The following is a 27585-nucleotide window of genomic DNA, read 5'->3' as shown; positions in this document are numbered from 1 at the left end:
GTGTGTGTGTGTGTGTGTGTGTGTGTGTGTGTGTGTGTGTGTGTGTGTGTGTGTGTGTGTGTGATTTCTCTAGAGACTATTCAGGAGTGTGTGTGTGTGTGTGTGTGTGTGTGTGTGTGTGTGTGTGTGTGTGTGTGTGTGTGTGTGTGTGTGTGTGTGTGTGTGTGTTTATTTTTTTTTTTTTGGGTGCAGTCATGGGGCCTGAACTCTGGGCCTGGGCGCTGTCCCTCAGCTCTTCAGCTCAAGGCTAGTACTATACCACTTGAGCCACAGTGCCATTTCCGGTTTTTAGGTCGTTTATTGGAGATAAGAGTCTCACGGACTTTCCTGCCCAGGCTGGCTTTGAACTGTGATCCTCAGATCTCAGCCTTCCGAGAAGCTAGGATTATAGGCATGAGCCATTGGCGCCTGTCTTAAAATATAATAAGGGGTTACCATTTCATAACTCAGGTAACGAGTGGACAATGTGATCCCTTCCTTCACTTTCACCATTTTCCCCTCCTGTCCCCTGCCTAGAAGTTGCATAGTTCATTTTCCACATAATGTATACTGAATACAATGACTGCATTTGTTCACCTTTCCTTCCTCCATTTCTGTGCCCCCCTTTTGTCTTCTCTAAAAACACCCAACAAAACCCAAAAGCAAAAACAAACACCACCATCACATTTTTTAAAGAACATTATCACATATCTCAAATTATCTTTACATGTTTATTACATGGTCTCTTATAAAAACAAGCTTTTAATACTCATCAGTAATGGCTAAAACTGTGCCTGGCATGAAGTAGGAATTCAATAATTACATATGTACATGTGTATACGCACATATATGTGCGTATACACATACACACATATGGGAGTGAGAGAAAACACATAAATATCCAACTTCTAAAATCTTTAGTTACATTTTTTTTCTTTTTTTTTTTTTTTGGTCCGGTCGTGGGGCCTGAACTCTGGGCCTGGGCACTGTCCCTCAACTCTTCAGCTCAAGGTTTAGCTACATTTTTTTTTATGGTGGTAAACTTTTGTTGTTAGTCCTGGAGTTTGAACTCAGGACCTTCTGTTCTTTTTTTGTGTGACAGTATTGGGGCTTGAACTCAGGGCCTGGGTACTGTCACTTAGACTGGCCCTCTACCACTTGAGTCATACTTCCACTCCCAAGGAATAAACTCTAGATGGACACAGGAACCAACACTTTAAATGACTCACCACTGTCACTCAGAAAGACTATATTAGGCTATATGCGCCAGAAAGTCTTCCCTGACACTCAGTCTAGGGATACCTCTCATAAGCACTGCTTAGCACCCAGTGCTCCTTCCCCCATTGTCCTTATTATACTGTACTGAATTACTTGTTTGTAACTTCTGCTGAGCTTTAAGTCTCTTGCCTTGAGTAAATGTTACCTGCTTGAGTATTTTACTATTTCCTAAGTCTTCATTTCTCTAAAGAAAAACATTGGAGAACTAAGTAGCAGTAGTTAAGGCTCAGTAATCTGGAGGCAGAATTGCACAATGTTGTGACCATTAGCAACAGATCCAATTGGTTTATGAGGCATTGTGTGAGGCTTCCAGAGTAATATAGGAGAACAGTACAGAAGGTTCTAGATGGTATGACTGGACCAGCTCTATTTGGAAGGTCCAGTCCCTGTCACTATTCCAGAATGACACCATAATACAGCCCTCTCTGACATAAGCTCTACCTCTGCCTGACACATAATCAAAGTCCTAACAGTGGCTCATGGTGGCATTACCATCAATGTAAAAATGTGCCTATCTACATGCAGTCACTGCCTCTACCACCAAACCATCCCAGCAGAGCCTGAGCTGCAAGGAAACTACAGTGCTCGCTATCCAGGGCACTCGTTTCCAATCATCTGTTAAAATATGGTGGATTACTATGAAGTTCTAGGAGTGCAGAGATACGCCTCATCCGAGGACATTAAAAAAGCTTACCATAAAGTAGCACTTAAATGGCACCCTGATAAAAATCCAGAAAATAAAGAAGAAGCAGAGAAAAAATTCAAAGAAGTAGCTGAGGCATATGAGGTACTGTCAAATAATGAAAAACGGGTCATTTATGATAAATATGGCAAAAAAGGATTAGATGGCGGAGGCAGAAGTCATTTTGATAATGAATGTGAGGAAAGCTTCACATTCTATAAGACAGATGATGTCTTTAAAGAATTTTTTGGTGAAAGGGATCCATTTTCATTTCACTTCTTTGAAGACTCACTTCAGGATCTTTTAACTAGTCCAAGACACACCTGTGGAAGAAGCAGAGGTACAGGATCCTTTTTCCCTACTTCCAGTAACCAACCAGTTTATCATAGATTTTCTTCCTATGACACAAGATACACATCCTACGGTTCACTGGGGCATGAAGGCTTTACTTCATCCTCTTCCCGGACATTTGATGGCAGTGAGATGGGCAAGTACATACCTGTTACAACTTCAGGCAAAATTACAAGCGGCAGAAGTCTTAGTACAAAGAAAATTGAGTATGGTCAGGAAACAGAAATTGAAGATGATGGTGAGTTGAAATCCTTCCTTATGAACAGAATGGCAGATGAAGAAGGCTTTGCACAACGCAACTGGAGAAGGCAGTCATTCACCCATTATCCATCAAATTCCTACAGTCCCAAACACGTATCTCCATTTCCTTTTGTGGACAATCATCAACAAGGTATACCTTGGGTCACTAGCAACTGGGATCCTTCTATTATCTCAGCAGGATTCAAAGAAGGTAGTAAGAGGAAAAAAAAGAAGCACAAAGAGGGACAGAAGAAGAAGTCAACCAAAAGGAACCGCTAAACTGGTTTCAGATACATTTTGACCATGCAACATTTGAACGTGATTCTGTGTGTGTGTTGGTTGATCGATATTTTCTAATAACATGCTTTATAATATATAAAAGAGCCAGGTGCCAGTGGCTCACGCCTGTAATCCTAGCTACTCAGGAGGCTGAGATCTGAGGATCCCAGTTCAAAGCCAGCCCGGGCAGGAAAGTCTGTGAGACCTTTATCTCCAATTAACCACCAGAAAACTGGAAGTAGAGCTGTGGCTGAAGTGGTTGAGTGCTTGCCTTGAGCTGAAGAGCTCAGGGACAGTGTGCAGGTCGAGTTCAACCAACAAAAAAAAGGAAAAAAATATATGTATACAATAATAATTCAGGCTGGGCATTGGTGGCTCATGTCTGTAATCCTAGTTACTCAGGAGGCTGAGATCTAAGGATCATGGTTCAAAGTCAACACAGTCCATGAAACTCTTGAATCTCCAGTTAGCCACAAAAAGCCAGAGGTAGAGCTGTAGCTCAAGTGGTAGGATACTAGCCTTGAGTAGAGAAGCTCATGGACAGTGCCTAAGCCCCAGTGTTCAAAGTCCAGGACTGAAAAAAAATTTTTTTTGGAGGTTAATATCTACAGGTATTTTAACATTTAAATCAGGGCTGTGGATACATGTCAGTAGTTGTTTGGATTAGGTATATCAGCTTAAGAAGAGTTTGTGATAAGATTTGGTGCCTTTGGAAAAATGATTTTTTTGCTACCTACATCCCCTCATCCCTATTTTTTTTTAAAGCTGATTGTATATATATAAATTTTCTTTGGTAGAGTTTATGATTTAGTTCATTCATTATATCTAATAAAAGCCATTATGCACACATTTGAATTATGTGTTAAGAAATATAGGTTCAGTCAATACAATTATCCATGAGGTGGCTTTTTCTAACGGAGGCAGAGTATTTGATATATTACTTAGACATAAATTAAAAATCAATTTTTCCTTTAACTTAAAAAATTTTTTTGTTGTTTATTTTTGTGTCTATCATGGGTCTTGGGGTGCTGTCTCTGAGCTTTATGCTCAAGGTTAGTGTTTTACCACTTGAGGCACGCTTCTGTTTTTGTAGTTAGTTAAGAGTCTCAACAGCTTTCCTGTCCAGGCTAACTTTGAACCATGATCCTTAGCTCTCAGCCTCCTGAATAACTAGGATTACAGGTGTGAGTCACCATGCCCAGTTAATTTTTTAAAATATATTTTTTATTGTAAAGATACTGTACACAGGGGTTACAGTTACATAAATAAGGTAATGAGTACATTTCCTATCGAGCATTGTTACCCCTGCCCAGCTAATTTTTAAATTTTTAACTTAAATAGACTTTGCACAAACAGGTTCAAAGCAGAACTATTCAGAATAGTAAAGAGGTGGAATCAACTCAATTGGAGAAGCAAAATATGGAATATTATTCAGCCTTAGAAAAGAAAACAGAGTCATATGCTACAATATGGGTGAGTCTTCAGAACTCTATACTAAGCAAAATATGCCAGTTACTCAAAGACAAAGACTATATGATTCACATAAATAGGGTATCTAAATTCAAAGACAAAGTAGCCAAATTCAAAGACAAAGTAAAATAGTGGTTACCAGAGATTAGGAGAAAGGGAAAAGTGGTTATATAGTATGCAAGGAGTTTTGGATTTACAAAAACAATCTGGAGATCTGCTTTACAAACACTGTGAATATACTAACACTACTGAACTGTGCATTTAAAAATAGGATTATAGCTGGGGGTTGGTGGATTATGCTTATAATGCTAGCTACTCAGGAGGCTGAGATCTGAGGATCACGGTTCAAAGCCAGCCCGGGCAGGAAAGACTGTGAGACTCCTATCTCCAATAAACCACCAGAAAACCGGAAGTGGCGCTGTAGCTCAAGTGGTAGAGCGCTTGTCTTGAGCTGAAGAGCTGAAGGACAGTGCCCAGGCCCAGAGTTCAAGCCCCACGACTGACAAAAAAAAAAAAAAAAGCCAGCCCCAGCAGCAATGTCCATGAGACTGTTATCTCCAATTAACCACCAGAAAACTGGAAGTGGTGCTGTGGCTCAAGTGGTAGAACACTTGAGCTGAAGAGACCAGGAACAGTGCTGTGCCCAGGCCCAGAGTCCAAGCCCCACCACACACAAACAAAAAGATTATACAACACAGGTGGCTCATACCTGTAATCCTAGCTATTCAGGACACTGAGATCTGAGGATCAAAGTATGAAGCCAGCCAGGGCAGGAAAAGTCCATGAGACTCATCTCCAAGAAATTAACAAAAAGCCTCAGGGACAGTGTCTTGGTCCAGAGTTCAGGCCCCAGTATTTTACGTACAGAAAAACGTGGATTGTACATTTTACAGCAAATTTTTTTCTGTGTGGGCATAGGTCCATCTATTTCCCTGCAAGTGACATACTATTATTCTTTCTAATGGATGAGTAAAATTCCATTGTATTTATCACATTTTTTGACCATTTATTGTAGGGATAACATGCTAAATGGTGAAAAACTAAACCATTTTCTCTATAATCAGGAACAAGGCAAGGATGTCCACTCTTCCACTCCTTTTCAATATTATTCTGGAACTAGCACCAAAAAAAAAAAAAAAAAAAAAAAAAAGCAAGCAAGCAAGCAAGCAGTCTTTGACTCAATAAATAAAAGGTTCGAAAAAGGACTCTATAAAACCAGTGTAAAAGTCAGTAGTGGATATAAGGAAAAATCATATGCAACTAAACTTCCTGCCTTGGTTCTTGCGATACTAGGTTCCAGTTCCTCATTACTAAAATGAGGTTATCTGCCCTCTTAGTGGACAGTGTGAAGACTCAAGACCTCTCATTCATTGGGATAAAAATTTTAGCCTAACTACATTAATGCCAGTGAGGTTAAGCTTGCTTTGCTCCATGGAAACAAGACAATTTTTCTCTATCACTTGAGTCACAGAGCCACTTCCTGTTCTGAGTGGTTTACTGGAGATGAGTCTTATGGACTTTCCTGCCCTGACTGGCTTTGAACTGTGATCCTTAGATCTCAGCCTTCTGAGTAGCTAAGATTCTAGGTGTGAGCCACTGGAGTGGGGCTGGAAAAATTTTCTTTTCCTTTCTTTTTTTGGGTCCGGTCATGGGGTCTGAACTGTGGGCCTGGGCGCTGTCCCTCAGCTCTTTAGCTCAAGGCTAGCGCTCTATCACTTGAGCCACAGCGCCACTTCCAGCTTTTTTCTTTTTGCTTATGTGGTGCTGAGGAATCGAACCCAGGGCCTCATGTATGCAAGGCAAGTGCTCTACCACTGAGCCACCTTCCCAGCCCCTGGAAAAAATTTTCTATCTATAATCTAGTACCTGGTTTTAAATCTGGCCAACCAGGCTTTATAAAAATAAGTCACACGAAAATCAAAAGTCACAAGTTTTCTGCATGTAGTGAAACTACTAGAACTGAACAGCAACTTCTGTGTGCTGGGTATTTTGATGGAAAGGCATTAAGTCGATATAATTAAAAATTGATCTATGAACCAAGTATATCATAACAATTTGCCAAGATATGGCTTTGATGTCAAAGACCATGTACTCTGGGTCATACAATGGAAAGGTGTTAAGACAATATAATTAAAAATCATTTTTTTGTGAATCCAAGTATATAAAAAATTTGCCAAGATATGGCTTTGATGTCAAAGACCATGTACTCCGGGGTCAACAATGACTCCCTCAAACTGAAATATAGTCTGTTTTCAAGTAGATGGCTCAACTTTCACCATAAACTTTATGCTCATAAAGATAAATTGCTGGCCATACAAGACAGCCTTGTTCCTGGGCTCTATCACCCTGTTCTCACAAACACGACTTCTAGACAAAAAAAGCCCAGCGAATACTTCTATACATTAGCTCTTCTGAGAGGAGCTGCGCAAAGGATGTGTTACTAAGCGTGCTTCTTACATATCCTAGACTCAGCTGTTGAACCAACTTTTTGTTTTGTTTCTGTGCCAGTCCTGGGGTCTGAACTCGGACTGGGCCACTGTCCCTGAGCTGCTTTTGCTCAGGGCTAGCACCCTGCCACCTGAGCCATAGCGCTACTTCCAGCTTTTCCTGTTTATGTGGTACTGAGGAATCGAACCCAAGGCTTCATGCAAGCTAGACAAGTAATCCGTTAAGCCACATTTTCCAGCCCTGAACCATAAAAACATGAAAATAAGATTTTACATTGTCCCAACAGACACGAGTCACCTAGGTAAGTGTAGTAACTGACACAGCTTCCGTTAAGTCTGAGTAATTTGGCTGAAGTCCCTCTGCGGGACAGCACCAACTTTTCCCTCTGCAGTGACGTCTGCTTCCCATTATAAAAAACAAAAAACGTCAACTGTAGAAAATATAGGGTCCACCCTTCTCCAGAAGAGGCGGGTAAAAGGGAAATCCGCGGAGCCCCCAGCAGAAGTGAGCGGAGAACCAGGGATGTAGAGCCATTTTGGTCCCTTTTGAGACGCCTCGAGCTTCTCCAAGATCAAGCCCTTGGAGCGGACGCCGCACGAGGAGAGTCTAACCTGAAAGGCCGCGGGCTCTTGCTGCGGCGACAACCTGCTTGGAAGCTGAGAGAAGCCAAGGCATGGCTGCCAGCTCACGCGTCGGGAAGAGGAGGAGATTAAACCGCACGAGAGAGCCGCTGGCACAGCCGCGTCGCCAGGAAACCAGGCCAACCGCTCCTCCCCTACCGCCCCGCGCCGCTCGCGGGCCGCCCTCAAGTGCCGGCGCCCCGTGATGACGTCACGCAGGGCAGGCGCTCCGGAGGGTCCTTTTATTCGTTATGGCGCCGAGCGTCTACTTAATGCCCATATTCATCGACGATCCAATAATGCCTCCTTGAAGGGGGTGATGCCTCCCACGTGTCTGAAAGCCCCAAGTGACCCATCCTGGGAAGTGGTTCAGAGGAAAGACTACATAGAATGTTCGCGTGACGAGGCAGGCAATAGCACGAACACCCACACTTCTAGAAGGTTCTAGTCCGTGCGCAGGAGCAGTGGGAGAGGGAGTGGGAAGGTACCAGCGAAGGACCCAGGGTCACGAGGCCGTTGGGGGCGGAGCCAGTGGTCGGGGAGGTTCTAGTCTGTTCGGCCTTGCGGCAGCCGCCCCCTTCTCCGCGCTCGCTCACGCCGAGGCCGCGCCTGGGCCTGGGACCGGGCCGCCGCCGCCGCCGCCGCCCTCCGCCTCCCGACCATGGATCCCCGCAAAGTCAGCGAGCTTCGCGCTTTCGTGAAGATGTGTAAGCAGGACCCGAGCGTCCTGCACACCGAGGAGTTGCGTTTCCTGAGGGAGTGGGTGGAGAGGTGAGGACCCCCCTCCCCGACCCTGGGACCGTTGAGGGAGAGCGGAAGGGAGCGGGGCCGGAGCTGGGGAGGGGCCGAGGGCCGCGGGCTCGCTTCCTGGCCCGGGGAGGGACACGACTTGGCGGGGTTGGCTAATGGAGGATCTGGAGCCCCGGAGCGTGGAGGGGCGGGGAAGCGGGTGCGGAGCTGGGTTCCCCGCACACGTTCCACAGGAGCGTGTCTTGGGCAAAATGAATACAAACCATCAGCGGGACTTGGGCATTGATGAGATCGGAGGAGGGCAGGGATGAAATGCAAGCCGTGACTTCTCTCTTTAAATCCTCGGTGACCTGCTTAGGTCGCATTTATCTAGAAGCGTCTTTACGCACTCCTTTTAAGTAGTGTAATGGTAATTTATCTGATAAATTGTAACAAGAGTAACTTGGATTGCCCTTAGTTTACAGCGATTCTGACTGCATGTAATTGATTATCTTGGGAGTTACTTACTATCTCCGTTAGGAACCCCGCTATAGGACACACAGACTCTGAGGAAAACGATTATTCAAGCAATAGCTTGTTTTCAGGCTGTATTCTGATTATCGTTAACATAGAGTATTTCGCTTTGACGAGCCATTAGTGGAGTAGGCATCGTGCCAGCTTCTGGTCGATAGAAGTGCTGCTTATTTGGGAATAAAAATAAGCAGAAGGATAACGAAAATTTTTCTTTTGCTATTGATTGGTAACAGGTTAGCGAACTGCATATTTGAGGAGCACGGGGGTGGGGAGGGAAATCTTCCCCAGGAGATTTTTTTTTTTTTTTAATGACGTACGCGAGGCCTAGTCCTAGCCTTAGCCCTAGTCCCATCGCCTCTCCCACATAACCCCTCCCACTAGTGGGGAGTTTAAAGGTGATAACAGCTGGGTCCTGTGAGTCCAGGAGATTGAGTGGCGCGAGTTCTAGACTGCTACCCTGGCCAACACCGAGAGAGACCTTGTTTCAGAACAAACACATGTAAGTTGCACCTGGATAACATGTTGCTCTGCAAAGCGCTGTGACTCTTATGAGGTTAATATATACTTTAAGCTCTTTGATTTAGTAGTGATCTGACCAGGAAAAATGAACATGTGTCTGCCCAAAACTTGAAAGCATATTTCTTTCAACAACCTAAGGGAGAAAACTTGAGTTCAAATCTTGTCGGTGTTCTGTCTGGTAGTATTTTTTCCTCGGAAAAGTTTTTCAGTCTTTTTCTGTCTACACACACAATAGAATTCTGAGGACATTTTGTATAGTTACTGTAGTAACTGTGTGACTATTGTTAGCAGTAAACAATTCTATTTTGCAGACACAACCCACAAGTTGCTGTTAGATATAAATGTCAGGACTTTAGAAGACTAATTTTAGTGTTTTTGTCTGTTGAACTTTTTGGTCTTGTGTGTGTTTGTGTGTGTGTGTGAGAGGGGGGGGGGGGAAGGTTAAAGGAGGGAGAAGAGAAAGAGGAGGGGGAAGAGGAGAGAGGAAGGTAGAACTGGGGCGTGGGGAAGCTTGAACTCAGGTCCTGGGTGCTGTCCCTGAACTCGGTACTCTGCACTTCAGTGGAAGCTCCATAGACCTTCCATTGTCTCCTCCATCTCACAAACCCCATCATTCCCTCATGTTACTTTGTTCCATTTAACATATCTACATTCACCCACCATTTCTCTCCAATCTTTTAAGTTAGTACAGAAACAAGAGAAAATATCTACCAGTAGTCAGTGAGGATCTAAGAAAACTTCTCCACAAATGTGTCCTTTCATTACCCCCACTGTGGTGTGAATTTACTGCTTCAAAGTGTCCTCTACTGCTGGGCAATGTCTTAAACCCTTTTCTGCACCTTTTTTTTTGGTCCATCATGAGGCTTGAACTCAGGGCTTGGTCTCTGTCTCTGAGCTTTTCTGCTCAATACTAGTACTCTACTACTCTGAGCCACAGGGCTTACTTGAATTTTTCTGGGGTTAATTAGAGATGAGAGTCTGATGGCCTTCTCTGCCTGGGCTGACTTGGAACTGGGATCTCAGCCTCCTGAGTAGCTAGGATTTCAGGTATGAGCCACCATCACCTGGCAAGCACCGATTTTTTTTTTTTTTAAATAAGATGCTGTGTTTTGCTTGGGCTACCATCTGGACTGTGATCTTCCTCTATTATGCCTTAGCTGGCATGGATAGTCACATGCAACATTATCTTCCATTCAGACAAGTCTTGAGGACTCTTTGCTTGGGCTGGCTTGGTTCTATGATCCTCCTGATCTCAGCCTCCCATGTAGTTGAGATGACAGGAACACACAACTGCCCAGCTATTGGTAGAAAAGAGGTCTCCATGTATTCCTGGGCTGGCTTTTAAACCATAGGTCTCCTGAGCTCTGACTAACACAAGATTGGAGTATGGATGTAGTAAACCATTGGCTGCCAGCTTTAAAAAGTATGTTTCAAAGTAGTTTTTGCTTTTGTTGAGTGAGAAACGTTGTTTGAGACTATTTTCTACCATTTAACTACTTTGTATCTGGGGCTGGGAAGGTGCTTGCCTTGTGTGCCTGAGGCCCTGGGTTCGATTCCTCAGCACCACATAAGCAAAAAGAAAAAAGCCGGAAGTGGCACTGTGGCTCAAGTGGTTAGAGTGCTAGCCTTGAGCTGAAGAGCTGAGGGACAGTGCCCAGGCCCAGAGTTCAGGCCCCATGACCGGACTCAAAAAAAACCAAAACCAAAACTACTTTGTATCTTGTATGGCTGCTCATTTTATTTGATGATGAAGTTAAAATCAAGGGAATGTCTTTATGTTCTCCCCTATAAGTGTGTCTTATATGTCTTTTACTAAAAATTTAAAGAGTGAACAGAATGAATTCTGTCATTAATACAGAATTAAGAATATAATTCCCAGTTTTCTTTTAATTCTCAAAGAATGAAATCTTTTATAAACTTGTGAAGAAGGTCTCTGTACTTGCCTTATTTAATTGGGTAACATAAAAGCTTATGTTGGAATCAGGCGCTGGTGGCTCACCTATAATCCTAGCTATTCAGGAGGCTGAGATCTGAGGATTGGGGTTTGAAGCTAGCCTGAGCAGGAAAGTCTGAGACTGTGAAACAGGAAACAGGAAAGTCTGTGAAATTACTCAGAAAAAGGTGGAAATGGTGCTATGGCTCAAGTGGTAGAGTGCTAGCCTTAAGCACAAAGAGGCTCAGGGACAACACACAGGCCCTGAGTTCAAGCCCCAGGACTCATAAATAAAAAAAGCTCACAAAAACAAACCAAACCAAAAAAGCTTGTGTTGGTAAAGGCAATTTTTAACAGGAAACTTAACTTGTTCTAAACCTTTGAAGCATTAATTCAGATATATATATATATATATATATAAAATAAAGTTTATGTTAATTTAGCAATTTAGTGAAGTAGTTTAGAATGTGAGGAATTCCAAACCTCCTCATGCTTAAATTTTATATTTTTAGAATAATTTCTAGCTCAAAGAATAATTACTAAAACAATATATATATATATATATATATATATATTCTCTTTGATAGTAAATAGCCAATACCATGCTTAACATTAGTTAATTTATATTTTTTTATTTTGCGTGTCCTGGGCTTGAACTTGGGGCATGGGCACTGTCCTTGAGTTTCTTTTGTTCAAGGCTAGCACTCTACCACTTGAGCCACAGTGCCACTTCCGACTTTTTCTGTTTATGTGGTACTGAGGAATAGAACCCATGGCTTCATGCATGCTAGGCAAGCATTCTACCACTAAGCCACATTCCCAGCCCCTGTATATTTCTTTTTTTTTTTTTTTGGCGGTGATGGGGCTTGAACTCTGGGCTTTGGCGCTGTCCCTCAACTTTTCAGCTCAAGGCGAGCGCTCTACCACTTGAGCTACAGCGCCACTTCCGGTTTTCTGGTGGTTTATTGGAGATAGGAGTCTCACGGTCTTTCCTGCCCGGGCTGGCTTTGAACCGCGATCCTCAGATCTCAGCCTCCTGAGTAGCTAGGATTACAGGTGTGAGCCACCAGCGCCCGGCTCTGTATATTTCTTATAATCTAGGGTAGTTAGTACAAATATGAAACTCAGAAACTAATGGTTTCATTGATACTACTTAATCCACAGAACTGCTGGTTGCAGTTGTCATGTCTATTAACCTGCATTCTGAAATGATTTTTTAGACTTACCTCTGCTTTCATGTTCCTCACAGTTTGAATATTACGAAGAACAAGCTAGTTATCTTGCTGAATTTCCTTCAATTTGGGTTTATATATTTTTTTTTATTTAGATTAATACATTTCTTGGCAGAAATATCACTTCCTGAGGTTAGACTGTTTGGAAGGCACACTAAACACATTGCTGACACAACATTATGGAACTTAGGAAAACACAGCTTAAATTCTATGTCTTCATTAAAGTTTAACTACAGAGAGCTAGTGTTGGATTACTGTGTTTCCCCCCCCACACACACAAAATAATTTTGGGTTTATATGCCTGTTAATTATTGCTTTTGCAGAAATTACAAATTTAAGATGCTTTGGATCATGTAAATTTCTTTGTTTTTGGCATATAGGAGCCATTTTTTTTTTTTTTGGTCAGTCGTGGGGCTTGAACTCGGCTTGGGCGCTGTCCCTGCACTCTTCAGTTCAAGGCGAGCGCTCTACCGCTTAAGCCACAGCACCACTTCCAGTTTTCTAGTGGCTTATTGGAGATAAGAGTCTCACAGACTTTCCTGCCCCAGCTGGCTTTGAACTGTGATCCTCAGATCTCAGCCTTCTCAGTAGCGAGGATTACAGGCGTGAGCCACCATCGCTCAGCTAGGAGCTATTCTTTAAAGATTACTGAATAACTGAATTTTTTTGTTGTTGTGGTTGGCCAGCACATTCAATAATAGTTTCAGTTTAGGGTCTTTATAAGAAATGTCAGATTTTGTTTCTTTTCATTCCATTTGCTGCATTGCACTTAAAAATGTACTTTATTTTCGCTCATCAAAAGATTAAGAGAAAAAAAGGAAACCAGTTGTTGAATACAAAAACTAACAAAGGGGGGGCTGGGAAGGTGGTTCAGTGGTAGAGCGCTTGCCTTGCATGCATGAGACCCTGGGTTCGATTCTTCAGCACCACATAAGCAAAAAGAAAAAAGCCGGAAGTGGTGCTGTGGCTCAATGATAGAACGCTAGCCTTGAGCTGAAGAGCTGAGGGACAGCGCCCAGGCCCAGAGTTCAGGCCCCACAACCGGACACCCCCCAAAAAAAACAAAAACAAAACAAAACAAAGAAAGAAAAACTAACAAAGGGGCTGGGCGCCAGGGGCTCACACCTGTGATCCTAGCTACTCAGCTGAGATCTGAGGATCATGGTTCAAACCAGCCCAGGCAGAAAAGTCCGTGAGACTCTTATCTCCAATAAACCACTAGAAAACCGGAAGTGGCACTGTGGCTCAAGAGGTAGAGCGCTCGCCTTGAGCTGAAGAGCTGAGGGACAGCGCCCAGGCCCAGAGTTCAAGCCCCACGACCGACCAAAAAAAAACAAAACAGCAAAGGGCTTGAATATAGAATATAAAAAATACAAGTAAAAACTTAATGAAAAAAGTAGGCTAGGAGTTGAACTTTATAAGACATACTGTTTCAATGGCCAAAAGATATGTGAAAATGAACTCAGGACAATGAGTTACCATTATATACCTATCCGAAATGAGCTATACTAATAGCTGTACACCTGTCTGAAGGCTAAAAATTGTAAGAGCTGGGGCTGGGAAGTAGCTCGGTGGCAGAGTGCTTGCCTAGCAAGTGCAGGGTCCTGAGTTATATCCCCAGTACCAAAAAGGGAAGGAAGGAAGGGAGGGAGGGAGGGAGGGAGGAAAGAAGGAAGGAAGGTAAGAAGGAAGGAAGGAAGGACAAAAAAAATACAGTTAAAAAAAATTGTAGAGGGCTGGGAAGGTGGCTCAGTGGTAGAGTGCTTGCCTTGCATGCATGAGGCCCTGGATTTGATTCCTCAGCCCTACATAAGCCAGAAAAGTCAGAAGTAGAGCTGTGGCTGAAGTGGTAGAGTGCTAGCCTTGAGCTGAAGAGCTGAGGGACAGACCCCAGACCCATAGTGCAGGCCCCATGACCAGCAAAAACAAACAAACAAAAAATTGTAGAATCTGGGCGCCAGTGGCTTACTCCTGAAATCCTAGCTACTTAGGAGGCTGAGATCAGAGGATCGCAGTTCAAAGCCAGCCCAGGCAGGAAAGTCCTTGAGACTCATCTCCAATTAACCTCCAGAAAACCGGAAGTGGTAGCTGTGGCTCAAGTGGTAGAGTGCACCTTGAGCTGAAGAGCTCAGGGACAGCACCAAGGCCCAGAGTTCAAGCCCACGACCAACAAAAAAATTGTATGAGTGGACAGTAGCTAAATGTTGGCCAAGGTGTTAAACAACTATGATTCTGAAAACTGTTGATACTGAAATTGGTAATAAAAAGAACTTTGGAAAATAGATATCCATTCCATTTTAACTCAAATATAAGCTTTGTTTACAAATTTTACTTAATTTGAGCATAACAATTGTCTAGTTAGAAAAGAATCAGCATTTTAAGGATGTTTGGAATAGGTTTCTTTCTGTTTTTAAAATTAATATCCTTGGTATTTCGTGAAAAGTTTAAAAAAATTTAAACTGGGTGCTGGTGGGTCACACCTGTAATCCTAGCTACTCAGGAGGTTGAGATCTGAAAATGAAAATTCCAAGGCAGCCTGGGAGGAAAAGTCCCTGTGAAACTCTTACCTCTAATTAACCACTCAAAAACCGGAAGTGGAGCTGTTACTTTTTTTTTTTTTTTGCCAGTCCTACGGCTGGAACTCAGGGCTTAGGCACTGTCCCTGAGCTCTTTTGCTCTCTAGCACTCTACTACTTGAGCCATAGCACTACTTCCAGCTTTTTCTGTTTATGTGGTACTGAGGAATTGAACCCAGGGCCTCTTGCATGCGAGGCAAGCACTCTACCACTGAGCCACCTTCCCAGCCCATATTTACTATTTTTTGTCATTAAATCCTCAAAACATTTCAGTCACTGAACTGTGACATACAAACTACATGCTCCAGGGACTACACCAAATGGAACATACTAATGTGTCATCTTTTTTGTTGTTGATGTTATACTTTTCACTTAAATATAATTTATGTTATATTGGACTGTTTGGAAAAGAAGGGTTTTCAAGGTCCTCATAGTCTGTATATGCCAATTTCTGTGCCACTAAGGTAAGTGTTCCCCCTGGAAACCCCTACTTCGAGGACTCTTGCTAAATGTCAAATCTCTTAAATATATCTACTCAAATCTAAATTTTAGTAAGTTGTGAGTATTTTTGTTAATACATATTTCTGGCATTTTCTTTCTGTAGGAATGGGACAGAGAAGCCGTGGAATCATGAATGTTATTTGACTGAATATTTTCTAAACAAATCTTTTTTTTTTCTTATTTTCCTCAAGCATGGGGGGTAAAGTACCACCAGCTACTCATAAAGCTAAATCAGAAGACAATATCAGGGTAAGTTTCTAAATTTCTTCTACTTAGTGATAAAATAATAAAACATTTCTTTTTTTAAGATGGAAGGGCAGAAGGGCTATGATTCTTTATTGTTACCTGTTTAGCTTTGGAGTTTTTGGTCCTGGGGATTGAATTCGGTCTGTGTATGTTATGCCAAAACTCAACCACTGAGCTATATCCCAAACCCAAATAATACATTTCTTTCTTTGTTTCTTTTTTTTCTGTACTCTTTGTGGGGCTTGAACCCTGGGCCTGGGTGCTGTCCCTGAGCTTCTTTGTCTTAAGACTAGTCATCTACCACCTGAGCCACAGTGCTATTTCTGGCTTTTTCTGAGTAGTAGTCTCATAGACTTTCCTGCCCAGGCTGGCTTCGAACCATGATCCTCAGATCTCAGCCTCCTGAGTAGCTAGGATTACAGGCCAGCCTCCAATATTTTTTGTTTTTCCTACTTTTTGTCTATATTCCAATTAGCTTTTTTCTTTTTTCTTTTTTTTTTTTTTTTGGTCAATTGTGGGGCTTGAACTCTAGGCCTGGGCGCTGTCCCTCAGCTCCTCAGCTCTTCAGCTCAAGGCCAGCACTCTACACTTGAACTACAGTGCCTTATTGGAGATAAGAGTTTCAAGGAGTTTCCTGTCCGGATTGGCTTTGAACCATAATCTCAGATCTCAGCCTCCTGAGTAGCTAGGATTATAGGCATGGGCCACTGGGCCCAGCTCCAATTAGCTTTTTTTGGGGGGGTGGGGGGGTCCGTTCGTGGTGCCTGAACTCTGGGCCTGGGCACTGTCCCTCAGCTCCTCAGCTCAAGGCTAGTCTCTACCACTTGAGCCACAGCGCCACTTCCGCCTTTTTTTCTTTTTACTTACGTGGTGCTGAGGAATCGAACCCAGGGCCTCATAGCATGCAAGGCAAGCGCTCTACTACTGAGCCACCTTCCCAGCCCCTAGCTATTTATTTTGATTAGAACCTTTCATGTGATTTATTGTATTTGGGTGAGAAAGTAAAAGTTTTATAAGTGTGTTAAGCAAAGCCCCCAAAGTTGTGACCCTATTTGTTTATTTATATAGTTTACTTTAGTGGGTTCCCTCTTTTATCACAGTCGCAGGGATTAATCCAAGGCTCTGCAAGCGCTTTACCACTAAACTATATACAGAACCCCCACACAGCATTGTTAAATGGAAATGGCAACTTGTAGAGGTATTTCATGCACATCAGAATACATTAATTTGGAATATATGTCATTTAAAAATTCTTATTTAAGTACTTGTACAAAGAAATTTCCATTTACACATGCACTTTTAAATTCTTTGAATTTTATCATTTATTATAGTTCTACATGTAATTCCAAAACTGAAAAGCCCTTGAAAAGTAAAATAAATGCTTAATAATTTTTTTTTTCCCCTGTCAGTCATGGGGCTTGAACTTAAAGCCTGGGCGCTATCCCCTCAGCTCTTCAGCTCAAGGCGAGTGCTCTACCACTGAGCCACAGAGCCATTTCTGGTTTCCTAGTGGTTTATTGGAGAAAGAATCTCACTGACTTTCCTTCTTGGGCTGACTGAACTGGGATCCTCAGATCTCAGCCTCCTGAGTAGCTGGGGTTACAGGCATGAGCCACTGGCGCCTAGCTTACTTAGTAAATTTTGCAGTAAAGCATGATCTGACTAGATATGAGGCTGTTTGTATTTTCTTTTTAAACCATCCTTTGGGACACAGTGTCACTCTGTTGCCCAGGCTTGCCTCAGACTCTGGGCTCAAGCAGCCCTTTTGTCTCAGCTTACTTGGATGCTTGGAGTATAGATTGTTACCACTTTGCTAGGCTTCTAATAGCTTTTTTGCCACTAATCATGAGTATTTTTGTTGTTGTTGTTGTGAGGTGTGGGAGCTTGAACGCAGGGTCTTGGCTCTGTCTCTGAACCTCTTTGTACTCAAGGCTAGCCCTCTACCACTGTGATATAGACATTGAACTTACTTTATAAAGTCTAAAAAAAAAGTCTAAAATATATTATTCTAAGGGTTTAGATAAGGGACTAGATCTGTAAATTAAAAGGGGAAAATGAAAACAAAATAACAAATTAGCTTTCTAGAATGAAACAATGGAACATTAACAACTGAAATCTAATGTATGGGAGTAGTTAATACATTTGTAAAAGTCATGTTCCATATGTTATTAAATACTGATTGCACTGTTTGCCTTCCTCTTGCTAGGAAGAAAAAGCAGATAGTAAGAAGACAGAGGAAAACATACCTACAGAGGAGCCACCCAGTGAGGAAAGCGACCTAGGTGAGCAGATAGTAGTTTATATTTGATAATCTGGTTAAAATGTCCCATGCTGATTCTTCAATACAGTTTCACAATGTCATTCATATAATCACTGTAAAAAAAAATTACATATTTCTTCCTCTTTTTCTGTTGGTTGTGGAGCTTTAACTCAGGGCCTGGGCACTGTCTTTGAACTCTGGCTCAAGTCTAGCACTTTACCACTTTGAGCCACAGAGCCACTTATGGTTTTTGAGGGGTTAATTGAAGATAAGAGTCTCATGGAGACTTTTCTGCCCAGACTGGCTTCCAAATATGATCCTCAACCTAAACCTCCTGAGTAGCTAGGATTATAGGTGTGAGCCACTGGCACCGGGCTACCTCCTTTTTTTTTTATTGTTGATTGTGGGGCTTGAACTCTGGACTTGGGTGCTGTCTCTGTGCTCTTCAGCTCAAGGCGAGCGCTCTACCGTTTGAGCCACAGGACCACATCTGGTTTTCTAGTGGTTTATTGGAGATAAGAGTCTCATGAACTTTCCTGCCCGGGCTGGCTTTGAACCATGATCCTCAGATCTCAGCCTCCTGAGTTGCTAGGATTACAGGCGTGAGCCACCGGCTCCCGGCTTACCTCTTTTTTTAAAATAAAAAAACCATATTGATTCTGATTGCTAGATGTTGGTAGCTCAGGAGGCTGAGATGAGGATCAAGATTCAAAAGCATGAGACTCTTCTCCAATTAGCCATCAGAAAACTGGAAGTAGAGCATTGACTCAAAGAAGTTGAGCATTAGTCTCGAGCAAAAGAGCTAAGGGACAGTGCCCAGGCCCTGAGTTCAAGCCCCATGACCGACAAAGGCAAAAAAAAAACAGCAACAAAAAAACCCAAAAGAGAGCATATTTTACATATATAGTATCTTCTTTAATTCAGATAGGACATTTGCACACATTAACAATCTTACTGCTACTATCTCAGTGTGATGGTTTAAGTAGTAATTTGTTTTTTGTTTTTTGTGTTGTTTTTTTTTTGCACCCAGCTTTTAGTGGTAGTTTTTACCCAAACAAAGAATTGTGTTTAAAGGGGAAGCTTTTTACAATATAAAGCATTCAACTCATAGGTATACTGACCAAAAATCATCATGAGTTCTTATTGAGGTGCTGTTTGTCAGACTCTGGACTGCGTAGCAAGTTAGGCAGGTATTCTACCACTGATGTAAATCCTCTGACAGTTATAATCATATCCAAGTCCTCTGGTTAGTGGCTACTGTATTGTACAATGATGACTTACTGTTTTCAACTTTGATAGAAATTGATAATGAAGGTGTAATTGAACCAGACACTGATGCCCCCCAAGAAATGGGAGATGAAAATGTAGAGGTAAGTTTTATGACTTATTTTCTGTTTGTTGTAATGCTTCTTGTTGTTGGTATCATTTTGTGACATTTCTAGAAAAAGAATGTATTAAATCTTTCTCTGGGGGTCTGGGAATGGGGCTTAGTGGTAAGAGTGCTTCCCTAGCATGTATGTTGCCCTCGGTTCAATTCCTTAGTACCACATAAACAGAAAAGGCTAGAAGCGATTTTGTAGCTTAAGTGGCAAAGTGTAGACCCTGAGTTCAAGCCTCAAGACTGGCACAAAAAGTAAAATAATAATAATGTAAGATTTTCACAGGTACTTTAGATAGTGCAATAAAATGCTGGTCTATCGAATCAGAGAAAGATTTTTTCTTTGCCAGTCCTGGGGCTTGAACTCAGGGCCTACACACTGTCCCTGAGCTTCTTTTGCTCAAGGCTAGTGCTCTAACACTTAGGCCATAGCTTCACTTACGGCTTTTTCTGAGTAATTTGCTGGAGATGAGTCAGAGAAGCCTGGTGCTGGTGGCTCACACCTGTAATCCTAGCTACTCAGGAGGCTGCTATCTGAAGATTGAAGTTCAAAGCCAGCTGACACAGCGAAGTCCCTGAGACTCATTTCTCTAGTTAACCACTAGAAAACTGAAAATGGTGCTGTGATGCAAGTGGTACAGTGCTAGCCTTGAACAAAAGAAGCCCAAGGACAGTCCCTAGGTGCTGAGTTTAGACCCCCAGGGATGGAGGGAAAAAAAAAAAAGTAGGAGACCATACTCATACTCTGGTTATTTTTAAAATATGTGTCTTACTTTTTGCACAGGCCACCCCGAATCATGATCCTCCTCTTTATGCTCTCACTGTAGCTGGGGTAACTAGCACAGGCTACCACCCCCCATGTTTTGCTGTTGAGTTGGAGTCTTGCAAATTTAACTTTGCTGTTTGGCCTGAAACCACAATCCTCCAAATCTCAACTTCCCTCACAGCTGGGAAGTCAGACATGAACCACCTCAACCACCTATTGGTTGAGATGGAGTATTGTGAACTTCTTGCCGTGATCCTCTAGATCTTAGCTTCCTGAATAGTTAGGATTATAGGTATCAGACACCACCTCACAGCTATTAGAGCTTGTTTCCTTATGGCCACCAATAAGTTTTTTCATACTTTTTTTGGCTCTAATTTCCAACATTGTTTTTTGCCAGTTCTCGGGCTTAAACTCAGGGCTTGGGCACTGTCCCTGAGCTTGTTTTGCTCAAGGCTAGTGCTCTACCACTTGAGCCACAGTGCTACTTTCGGCCTTTTCTGTTTATGTGGTACTGAGGAATGGAACCCAGGACTTTGTGCATGGTAGGTATGCACTCTACCACTGAGCCACATTCCCAGTCCTGTGTTTCTTTCTTTTTTTTTTTTTTTTCCATTTCATTACATTTTATTTTCAGAAAAGCAAATTACTACATTGTCATCTAAGAGATTACACATGCATTTGGTTTATACAGCAGATTATATCAGTTCTTTGGGGTATTTGTTTAGCTGGGTGCAGTGGTATATGCCTGTAATCCGAAGACTCGGGGCTTGAGGCAGGATGGTAAGTTATAGTAAAGCCTGGGTTACATAGTCAGATCCTGTCTCAAAAAACAAAATTCCTCCCTCATATGCAAAAAACGTTATCATTATACTGTTAAATATTGATACGATCATAAGAATACAAATGTTTAAGTCTTGAGGATTATTTACCAGGAGACACAGGGAAAAGGAAAAACTTCCTTTTTGAGGAAACAGAGCTGTCAAAAACTTCAACATTGCTGGGCGCTGGTGGCTCACGCCTGTAATCCTAGCTACTCAGGAGGCTGAGATCTGAGGATCGCGGTTCAAAGCCAGCCCGGGCAGGAAAGACCGTGAGACTCCTATCTCCAATAAACCACCAGAAAACTGGAAGTGGCGTTGTAGCTCAAGTGGTAGAGCGCTCGCCTTGAGCTGAAGAGTTGAGGGACAGCGCCCAGGCCCAGAGTTCAAGTCCCACGACCGACAAAAAAAAAAAAAGGCTGGAAGGTGGCTCAGTGGTTGAGTGCTTGCCTGGCATGCATGAGACCCTGGGTTCGATTCCTCAGCACCACATAAGCAGAAAAAGCCGGAAGTGGCGCTGTGGCTGAGCTGAAGAGCTGAGAGACAGCATCCACAACTGACCAAAAAAAAAAAAAAAAACTTCAACATTTGTGACTGATAGTAATCCCTATAAGTCTATTTTATATAATCTATGCTGAGTCAGCCAGAAGTCAGTAAACTAAATACCATCAGGCAAAATATGTTTGCATATCAGTTGCTAATAATGATAACATTTGGAAGTCTTGAATAGCAGCCCATATGCTTTTGTTGTGTTTTATGCTGGTACCAGGAGGCTTGAACTCAGGGCTTCTTGCTCTTGCTTTTTTTTTTTTTTTTTTTTTTTTGCTCGTGGCTGGCACTCTACCATTTGAGCCATGCCTTCAGTCCAGCATTTTATTCATTAATTGAAGACTTCTGCCAAGCTGGCTTCAAACTGTGATCCTCTTGAGTAGCTGGGATTATAAGCATGAGCCATCAGTGCCTGGCTTCTATAAACACTTACTCTAGAACCACACAAGGGAATTCCTCCTAATACATTTGAAGTAAGTGCACTTAATACTCCCTGTCCCTTTGCATAGAATGTTTATTCTTTATGTGTGGTAATCTCTCTTTTTCAAGAAAATCAAAAGGAGGGGGGGTATAACTTCAATACACTATTAGTTTAGGCAATTAAGTTTTTTTTGAAAGACAGCAAAGCCCATACAAAATTTGGAGACATGGGAACATTCAAATGGTAACTCTCTAGAGACAGATCTTGTATTTCTATGCACTGCCATTTAGATAGGAAATCCTCCTTGCCTACCACATACTCTCTGGCTGAGACAAAGCAAGGGATTCCAATTGCTCTGTATTAAACATCTTATTGTGTGTTTCTTAATGTAATTTTACTTTGCCCTTTTGATGGAAGTCTTACGTGCTTCAACTCCTTCTCTGATTCATAAAGTTTTGTGCTATTTTGGATAAGATATTGTTCCTTGTTTTGGAGTGGGGGGGAGGGGGAGTTGTGGGGCTTGAACTCTGGGCTTGGGCACTATCCCTGAGCTCTTCCGCTCAAGGTGAGCACTCTACCACTTGAGCCACAGCATCACTTCCAGTTTTCTGAGTGGTTTATTGGAGATAAGAGTCTCACAGACTTTCCTGCCAGGGCTGGCTTTGCACTGCAATCCTCAGATCTCAGCCTCCTGAATAGTTAGGATTACATGCATGAGCTACCAATGCCTGGCTATTCCATTTTATAATTGACTTTTGCTCATGTGTTGGAACATTGCAAACAGGTTTTGTTTTGTTTTTGGTGCTGGTCTTGCAATTTGAACTCAGGGCCTGAGCTCTTTTGCTCTACTATTAGAATCACAACTCCAGTTCTTGCTTTTTGGTGGTTAATTGATGATAGGAATCTCTTGAACTTGCCTGCCTGGGTGGGCTTCGAATTGTGATCCTCAGGTCTTAGATTCTGAATAGCTAGGACTACAGGAGTGAGCCACCTCAGCTTGGCCTGTTTGTATATAGATGTAAAGAGAGTTTGTTACTTTTGTTGTATAGTATAGGTGCTATTTTTGTATTAGTAAAAGAATGAGACATTTATCTCTGAGGATTCAAGTGTAAGAAGCACTACTTTGTGGTGAGAATGTGCCTAATGTTTATGAGTAGTTATCAAGGAGATGGAAAGATCAGTAGAAGGTAGGCAGATTGGGAAGTGAGACTTGGTATTAAAGGTTAAAACTTAATTTGGGCTGGGAAGGAGGTTTACTGATAATAGACTGCTTGCCCAGCATGCATGAACCCGGGTTCACTTCCTAGTGCCACATAAACAGAAAAAGCTGGAATTGGTGCTGTGGCTCCAGTGGTAGAATGCTAGTTTTGAGCACAGAGAGGCTCAGGAACAGAGCCTAAGCCCTGAGTTCAAGCCCCAGGCCCTGCAAAAAAGGCCTAACAAAACAAAAAAACCTTAATCTGTATTTTTAAACAAATCATTTACTGTGATTGTTGTCTTTCTGAAGACTAGAGAAGCATAAAGAAGTATTGGTGTGACTGCTTTATTCCTAAGGAAATTCAGATTGCTGCTTTCTTTTCTAAGATAACCTAGATACATTTTTTTTTTTTTTTTGGGTCCGGTCATGGGGCCTGAACTCTGGGCCTGGGCACTGTCCCTCAGCTCTTCAGCTGAACAATATCTTATCCAAAATAGCACAAAACTTTATGAATCAGAGAAGGAGTTGAAGCACGTAAGACTTCCATCAAAAGGGCAAAGTAAAATTACATTAAGAAACACACAATAAGATGTTTAATACAGAGCAATTGGAATCCCTTGCTTTGTCTCAGCCAGAGAGTATGTGGTAGGCAAGGAGGATTTCCTATCTAAATGGCAGTGCATAGAAATACAAGATCTGTCTCTAGAGAGTTACCATTTGAATGTTCCCATGTCTCCAAATTTTGTATGAGCTTTGCTGTCTTTCAAAAAAAACTTAATTGCCTAAACTAATAGTGTATTGAAGTTATACCCCCCCTCCTTTTGATTTTCTTGAAAAAGAGAGATTACCACACATAAAGAATAAACATGCCACTTCTGGCTTTTTTCTTTTTGCTTATGTGGTGCTGAGGAATCGAACCCAGGGCCTCAGGCATGCAAGGCAAGCACTCTACCACTGAACCACCTTCCCAGCCCCCTAGATAAATTTTATAGATACTTTTTATAGACAAATAATCTTTTAGGTAAGTCTTACAGATAAGTTTCTATATCCTGTTAGGTAACTGAGGAGATGATGGATCAAGCAAATGAAAAGAAAGGTGCTGCCATTGAAGCACTAAATGATGGTGAGTGTTTTCATATTTTACTCCTTGCAACATTTCTATAGTAATATGAATATTTTCTTCCTATTGTAGTGACTAGAGAAGTTGAAGAGACCTTAGATTTATTATTGTGTTGGTGAATATAGTGTCTCACTATCCAGACAGTACTTCCTGATTGATAAAGAGGGTGAAATTGTGGTTGTTTGTTGTTATTTTTGGTCGATTGTGGGCTTGAACTTAGGGCCTGGGCTCTGTCTCTGAGCTCTTTTGCTCAAGGCTTGCACTATCACTTTGAGCCACAACTCCACTCCTGGTTTTTGAGTGGTTAATTGGAGATGAGTCCCACAAAACTGGCTTTCCAACCTTTTTCCATAGATCTTTAGCCTCCTGAGTAGATAGGATCATAGGCATGAGCCATCAGTACCCTCAGAGCACGAACATATCTCAAAACTGCTTTTTGTACTCAAAACTGCTTTTCATAGTGTCTTGGTCTTTATCTGGTGAGAAACTTTAAACAGGTGAAAGACTTTCCAAAACAATAATTATGACTTCTTTAACTTTTTACATTTTTCACAGATGGTATTCATAAGCATAACATCACACTTTAGTCTTTTCAAGTTGAGAAAGTCTTGTCAGAAATGATTTTAGTATTAAGTATAATAATTCATAATTTGTATGAACAACTTACTATAAACTTGGGTGCTATGACCATCTGTAGAATTTCATGCATGCCTCTTCTTTATAACTGGTGGTATGAATGTCATATTAAATAGTGTTGTCACATGCTGTTGTGCATTCAGACAACTCATGCATTGATTTAGAAGATGACTAAGTTTTTCTTTTAGAATGAGTTCAGTATTTTACTGTCCCTGGTTGGCTGTTGGACTTCTATTTCTTGTAATCCTATCACCGCTTTCTTCTTCCTTCTTCCTCTTCCTTCTTCCTGCCTTGTTCTTTTCTTCCTCGGCAGGGTCTCACTATGGAGCTCAGTGATCCTTCTTCAGCCTCAGGAATGCTGAAATTGAAGGGTGTGCAATATGCTTAGCTTATCCAACCACCTTTATAGTTTAGGTCCTTTTCTTGTGCTTATTTATAGTGTTTACAGTGCATGGTTTGAAATACTGACTTTCCTTTTCTAGACTCTTGTTTCTTCTCTGTGGATTATTTTTCTAAGAACTGTTCCTCCCCCCCCCCCCCCTTCCTCTTCCTACCCCTGCCACCTCTCCCTGCTTTTTGGCGCATGAACTCCGGGTCTAGGTGCTGTCTCTTAGCTTTTTTTGCTGAAGGATAGTGCTGTAGTCACAGCTCCTATTCTTACATTTCGGTGGTTAATTGGAGATGATTCTCATGAACTTTCATGCCCAGACTGGCTTGGAACTGCCCTCCTTAGATCCTAGTCGCCTGAGTAGCCAGGATAACAGGTATGAGTGAACCACTGATAGCTGGCAAGAACTGTATTTTTTGTTGTTGTTGTTGCCAGTCCTGGGGCATGACCTTAGGGCCTTGGTACCACTTGGGCCAAGGCTACCACTTGGGCCAAGGCACCACTTCTGGCTTTTTCTGCTTATGTGCTACTGAGGAATAACAGGGCTTCATGCTTGTTAGGCAGGTACTCTACCACTAAGCCACATTCCCAGCCCCATTTTTTTTTTTTTTTTGGTCGGTTGTGAGGCCTGAACTCTGGGCCTGGGTGCTGTCCCTCAGCTCTTCAGCTCAAGGCTAGCGCTCTACCACTTGAGCCACAGCGACACTTCCGGCTTTTTTCTTTTTGCTTATGTGGTGCTGAGGAATCGAACCCAGGGCCTCATGCATGCAAGGCAAGCACTCTACCACTGAGCCACCTTCCCAGCCCTTTTTTTTTTTTTTTTGTCAGAAGTGGGGCTTGAACTCAGGGCCTGTGTGCTATCCCTGAGCTCTTTTGCTCAAAGCTAGTACTCTACCACTTTGTGCCACAGCACCAGTTATAGTTTTCTGGTGGTTAACTGGGGATAAGAGTCTCATGGATTTTCCTGCCAGGACTGGCTTTGAACCTTGATCCTCCGATCTCAGGCTCTTGAGTAGCTAGGATTGTAGGCGTAGAGAGAACTGTTTTGTTACACTTCTGCTAGGCAGGTATTTTATCACTTGAGCCACTCTTCCATTCTTGTTTTGTTTTTGTTGTTGGTTGTGGGGCTTGAACTCGGCTTGGGCACAGTCCCTCAGCTCTTCAGCTCAAGGCAAGCGCTCTACCACTTGGAGCCATAGCACCACTTCCGGTTTTCGAGTGGTTTATTGGAGATAAGAGTCTCTCAGACTTTTCTTGCTCGGGCTGGCTTTGAACCATGATCCTCAGATCTCAGCCTTCTCAGTAGCTAGGATTATAGGCGTGAGCCACCGGCGCCTGGCCACTCTTCCATTCTTATACATTCAAAAATATATGTGTGTTTTTGTGTTATTTTTAGTGAAAAACTGATGGTTTTTATATGTATGTTGGTTTTTTTGTTAGGGTTTGGTGGATAGGAGCCACACCTTCAGCCCTTTTTGCTTTATTTTTTTCACATTAAGGGTCTCTCTTTCCCAGTCAAAGATCCTGTTCCCTATCTATTTTGTATTATTGGGATTATAAGCATGTGTCTTCTCACGTGGCTTGTTCTTTGAAATATAGGGTCTTTTGTTGGCTGAACTATCTTCTCACCAGGATTCTCCTATTTCTGCCTCCCAAGTAAAGTTTACAGGTAGGAGTCACCAGACCTAGCACCATTTAATTTTTTTTTAATGGTGCTAGAGACTAAACCTAGTGTATCATGCTTGTTAAGCAAGTGCTCTACTACTGAGTTGTGTATATCCCACCCAATACCAGTACTAGCTGGACTTAAAGAAGAATAAATAAAAGACTTTTTTTTGGATGGGTAAGAGATCAAAATACTAATATTTTTGTCCTGTCTGAGTATTTCTCAGTAGCTCTTATTTCACTTTAGGTCAGCTACAGAGAGCTATCGACTTGTTCACAGATGCCATCAAGCTAAACCCTCGCTTGGCCATTCTGTATGCCAAGAGGGCCAGGTAAGCACTTTTACTTGTTTATTTTGGAACTAAGGGCCTGATGCTGTCCCTGAGGTTTTTTTTTTTGTGTGTGTGTGTGTGTTTGTGTCGCTGGTGGGGCCTGAACTCGGCCTGGGCACTGTCCTCCAGCTCTTCAGCTGTAGACCAGCGCTCTACCACTTGAGCCTCAGCCCCACTTCTGGCCTTTTCTGCTTATGTGGTGCTGAGGAATTGAACTGAGGGCCCCATGCATGCAGGGCAAGCACTTTACCACTGAGCCACCTTCCCAGTGCCTGTCCCTGAGTTTCTTTAACACTCTCCCACTTAAGCCTCAGCTCTACTTACAGATTTTTGATGATTAATAGGAGCTAAGAGTCTCATGGACTTCCCATGCCTAGATTCTTGTGAGCTATTGGCGCCCAGCTAGGCAAATACTCTTAAACTGAAAAGTTTAAATT

At 42.3% G+C, this 27585-nt stretch overlaps 3 protein-coding genes across 5 annotated transcripts in view; 2 read left to right on the top strand and 1 right to left on the bottom strand.

Moving 5' to 3' along the window:
* Positions 1–7530, bottom strand: part of Xpnpep3 (X-prolyl aminopeptidase 3) — a 44334-nt gene extending 36804 nt beyond the window's left edge. For 2 of the 3 annotated variants that reach the window (XM_069999610.1, XM_069999613.1), the window contains exon 1: positions 7339–7530. In XM_069999610.1, coding sequence (XP_069855711.1) covers positions 7339–7402 — 64 coding nt within the window. In that variant the 5' untranslated portion in view covers positions 7403–7530. Of the gene's footprint in view, positions 1–1402; positions 1569–7338 lie in introns of those variants that run through there. The other variant, XM_069999611.1, reaches the window with a different exon arrangement.
* Dnajb7 (DnaJ heat shock protein family (Hsp40) member B7) lies at positions 1721–2841 on the top strand. Its single transcript, XM_069999885.1, has one exon. The coding sequence runs from the start codon at positions 1883–1885 to the stop codon at positions 2807–2809; it is 927 nt and encodes a 308-aa protein (XP_069855986.1). The 5' UTR covers positions 1721–1882; the 3' UTR covers positions 2810–2841.
* Positions 7531–7871: 341 nt separating the features above from the next.
* The window catches only part of St13 (ST13 Hsp70 interacting protein), a 34265-nt gene continuing 14551 nt past the window's right edge, over positions 7872–27585 (top strand). Inside the window, exons 1-6 of the mRNA XM_069999617.1 lie at positions 7872–8118; positions 15563–15620; positions 17824–17899; positions 19177–19247; positions 24064–24130; positions 27064–27148. Of these exons, the coding sequence (XP_069855718.1) occupies positions 8009–8118; positions 15563–15620; positions 17824–17899; positions 19177–19247; positions 24064–24130; positions 27064–27148 (467 nt within the window). The 5' untranslated portion in view covers positions 7872–8008. The remainder of the gene's footprint in view (positions 8119–15562; positions 15621–17823; positions 17900–19176; positions 19248–24063; positions 24131–27063; positions 27149–27585) is intronic.

The sequence above is a fragment of the Dipodomys merriami genome, unplaced genomic scaffold, assembly GCF_024711535.1.
Source record: "Dipodomys merriami isolate MVZ:Mamm:240054 unplaced genomic scaffold, mDipMer1.0.p SCAF_55, whole genome shotgun sequence".
In the NCBI taxonomy this organism is placed as follows: Eukaryota; Metazoa; Chordata; class Mammalia; order Rodentia; family Heteromyidae; genus Dipodomys; species Dipodomys merriami.
This window is presented reverse-complemented; position numbering and strand designations above follow the sequence as displayed.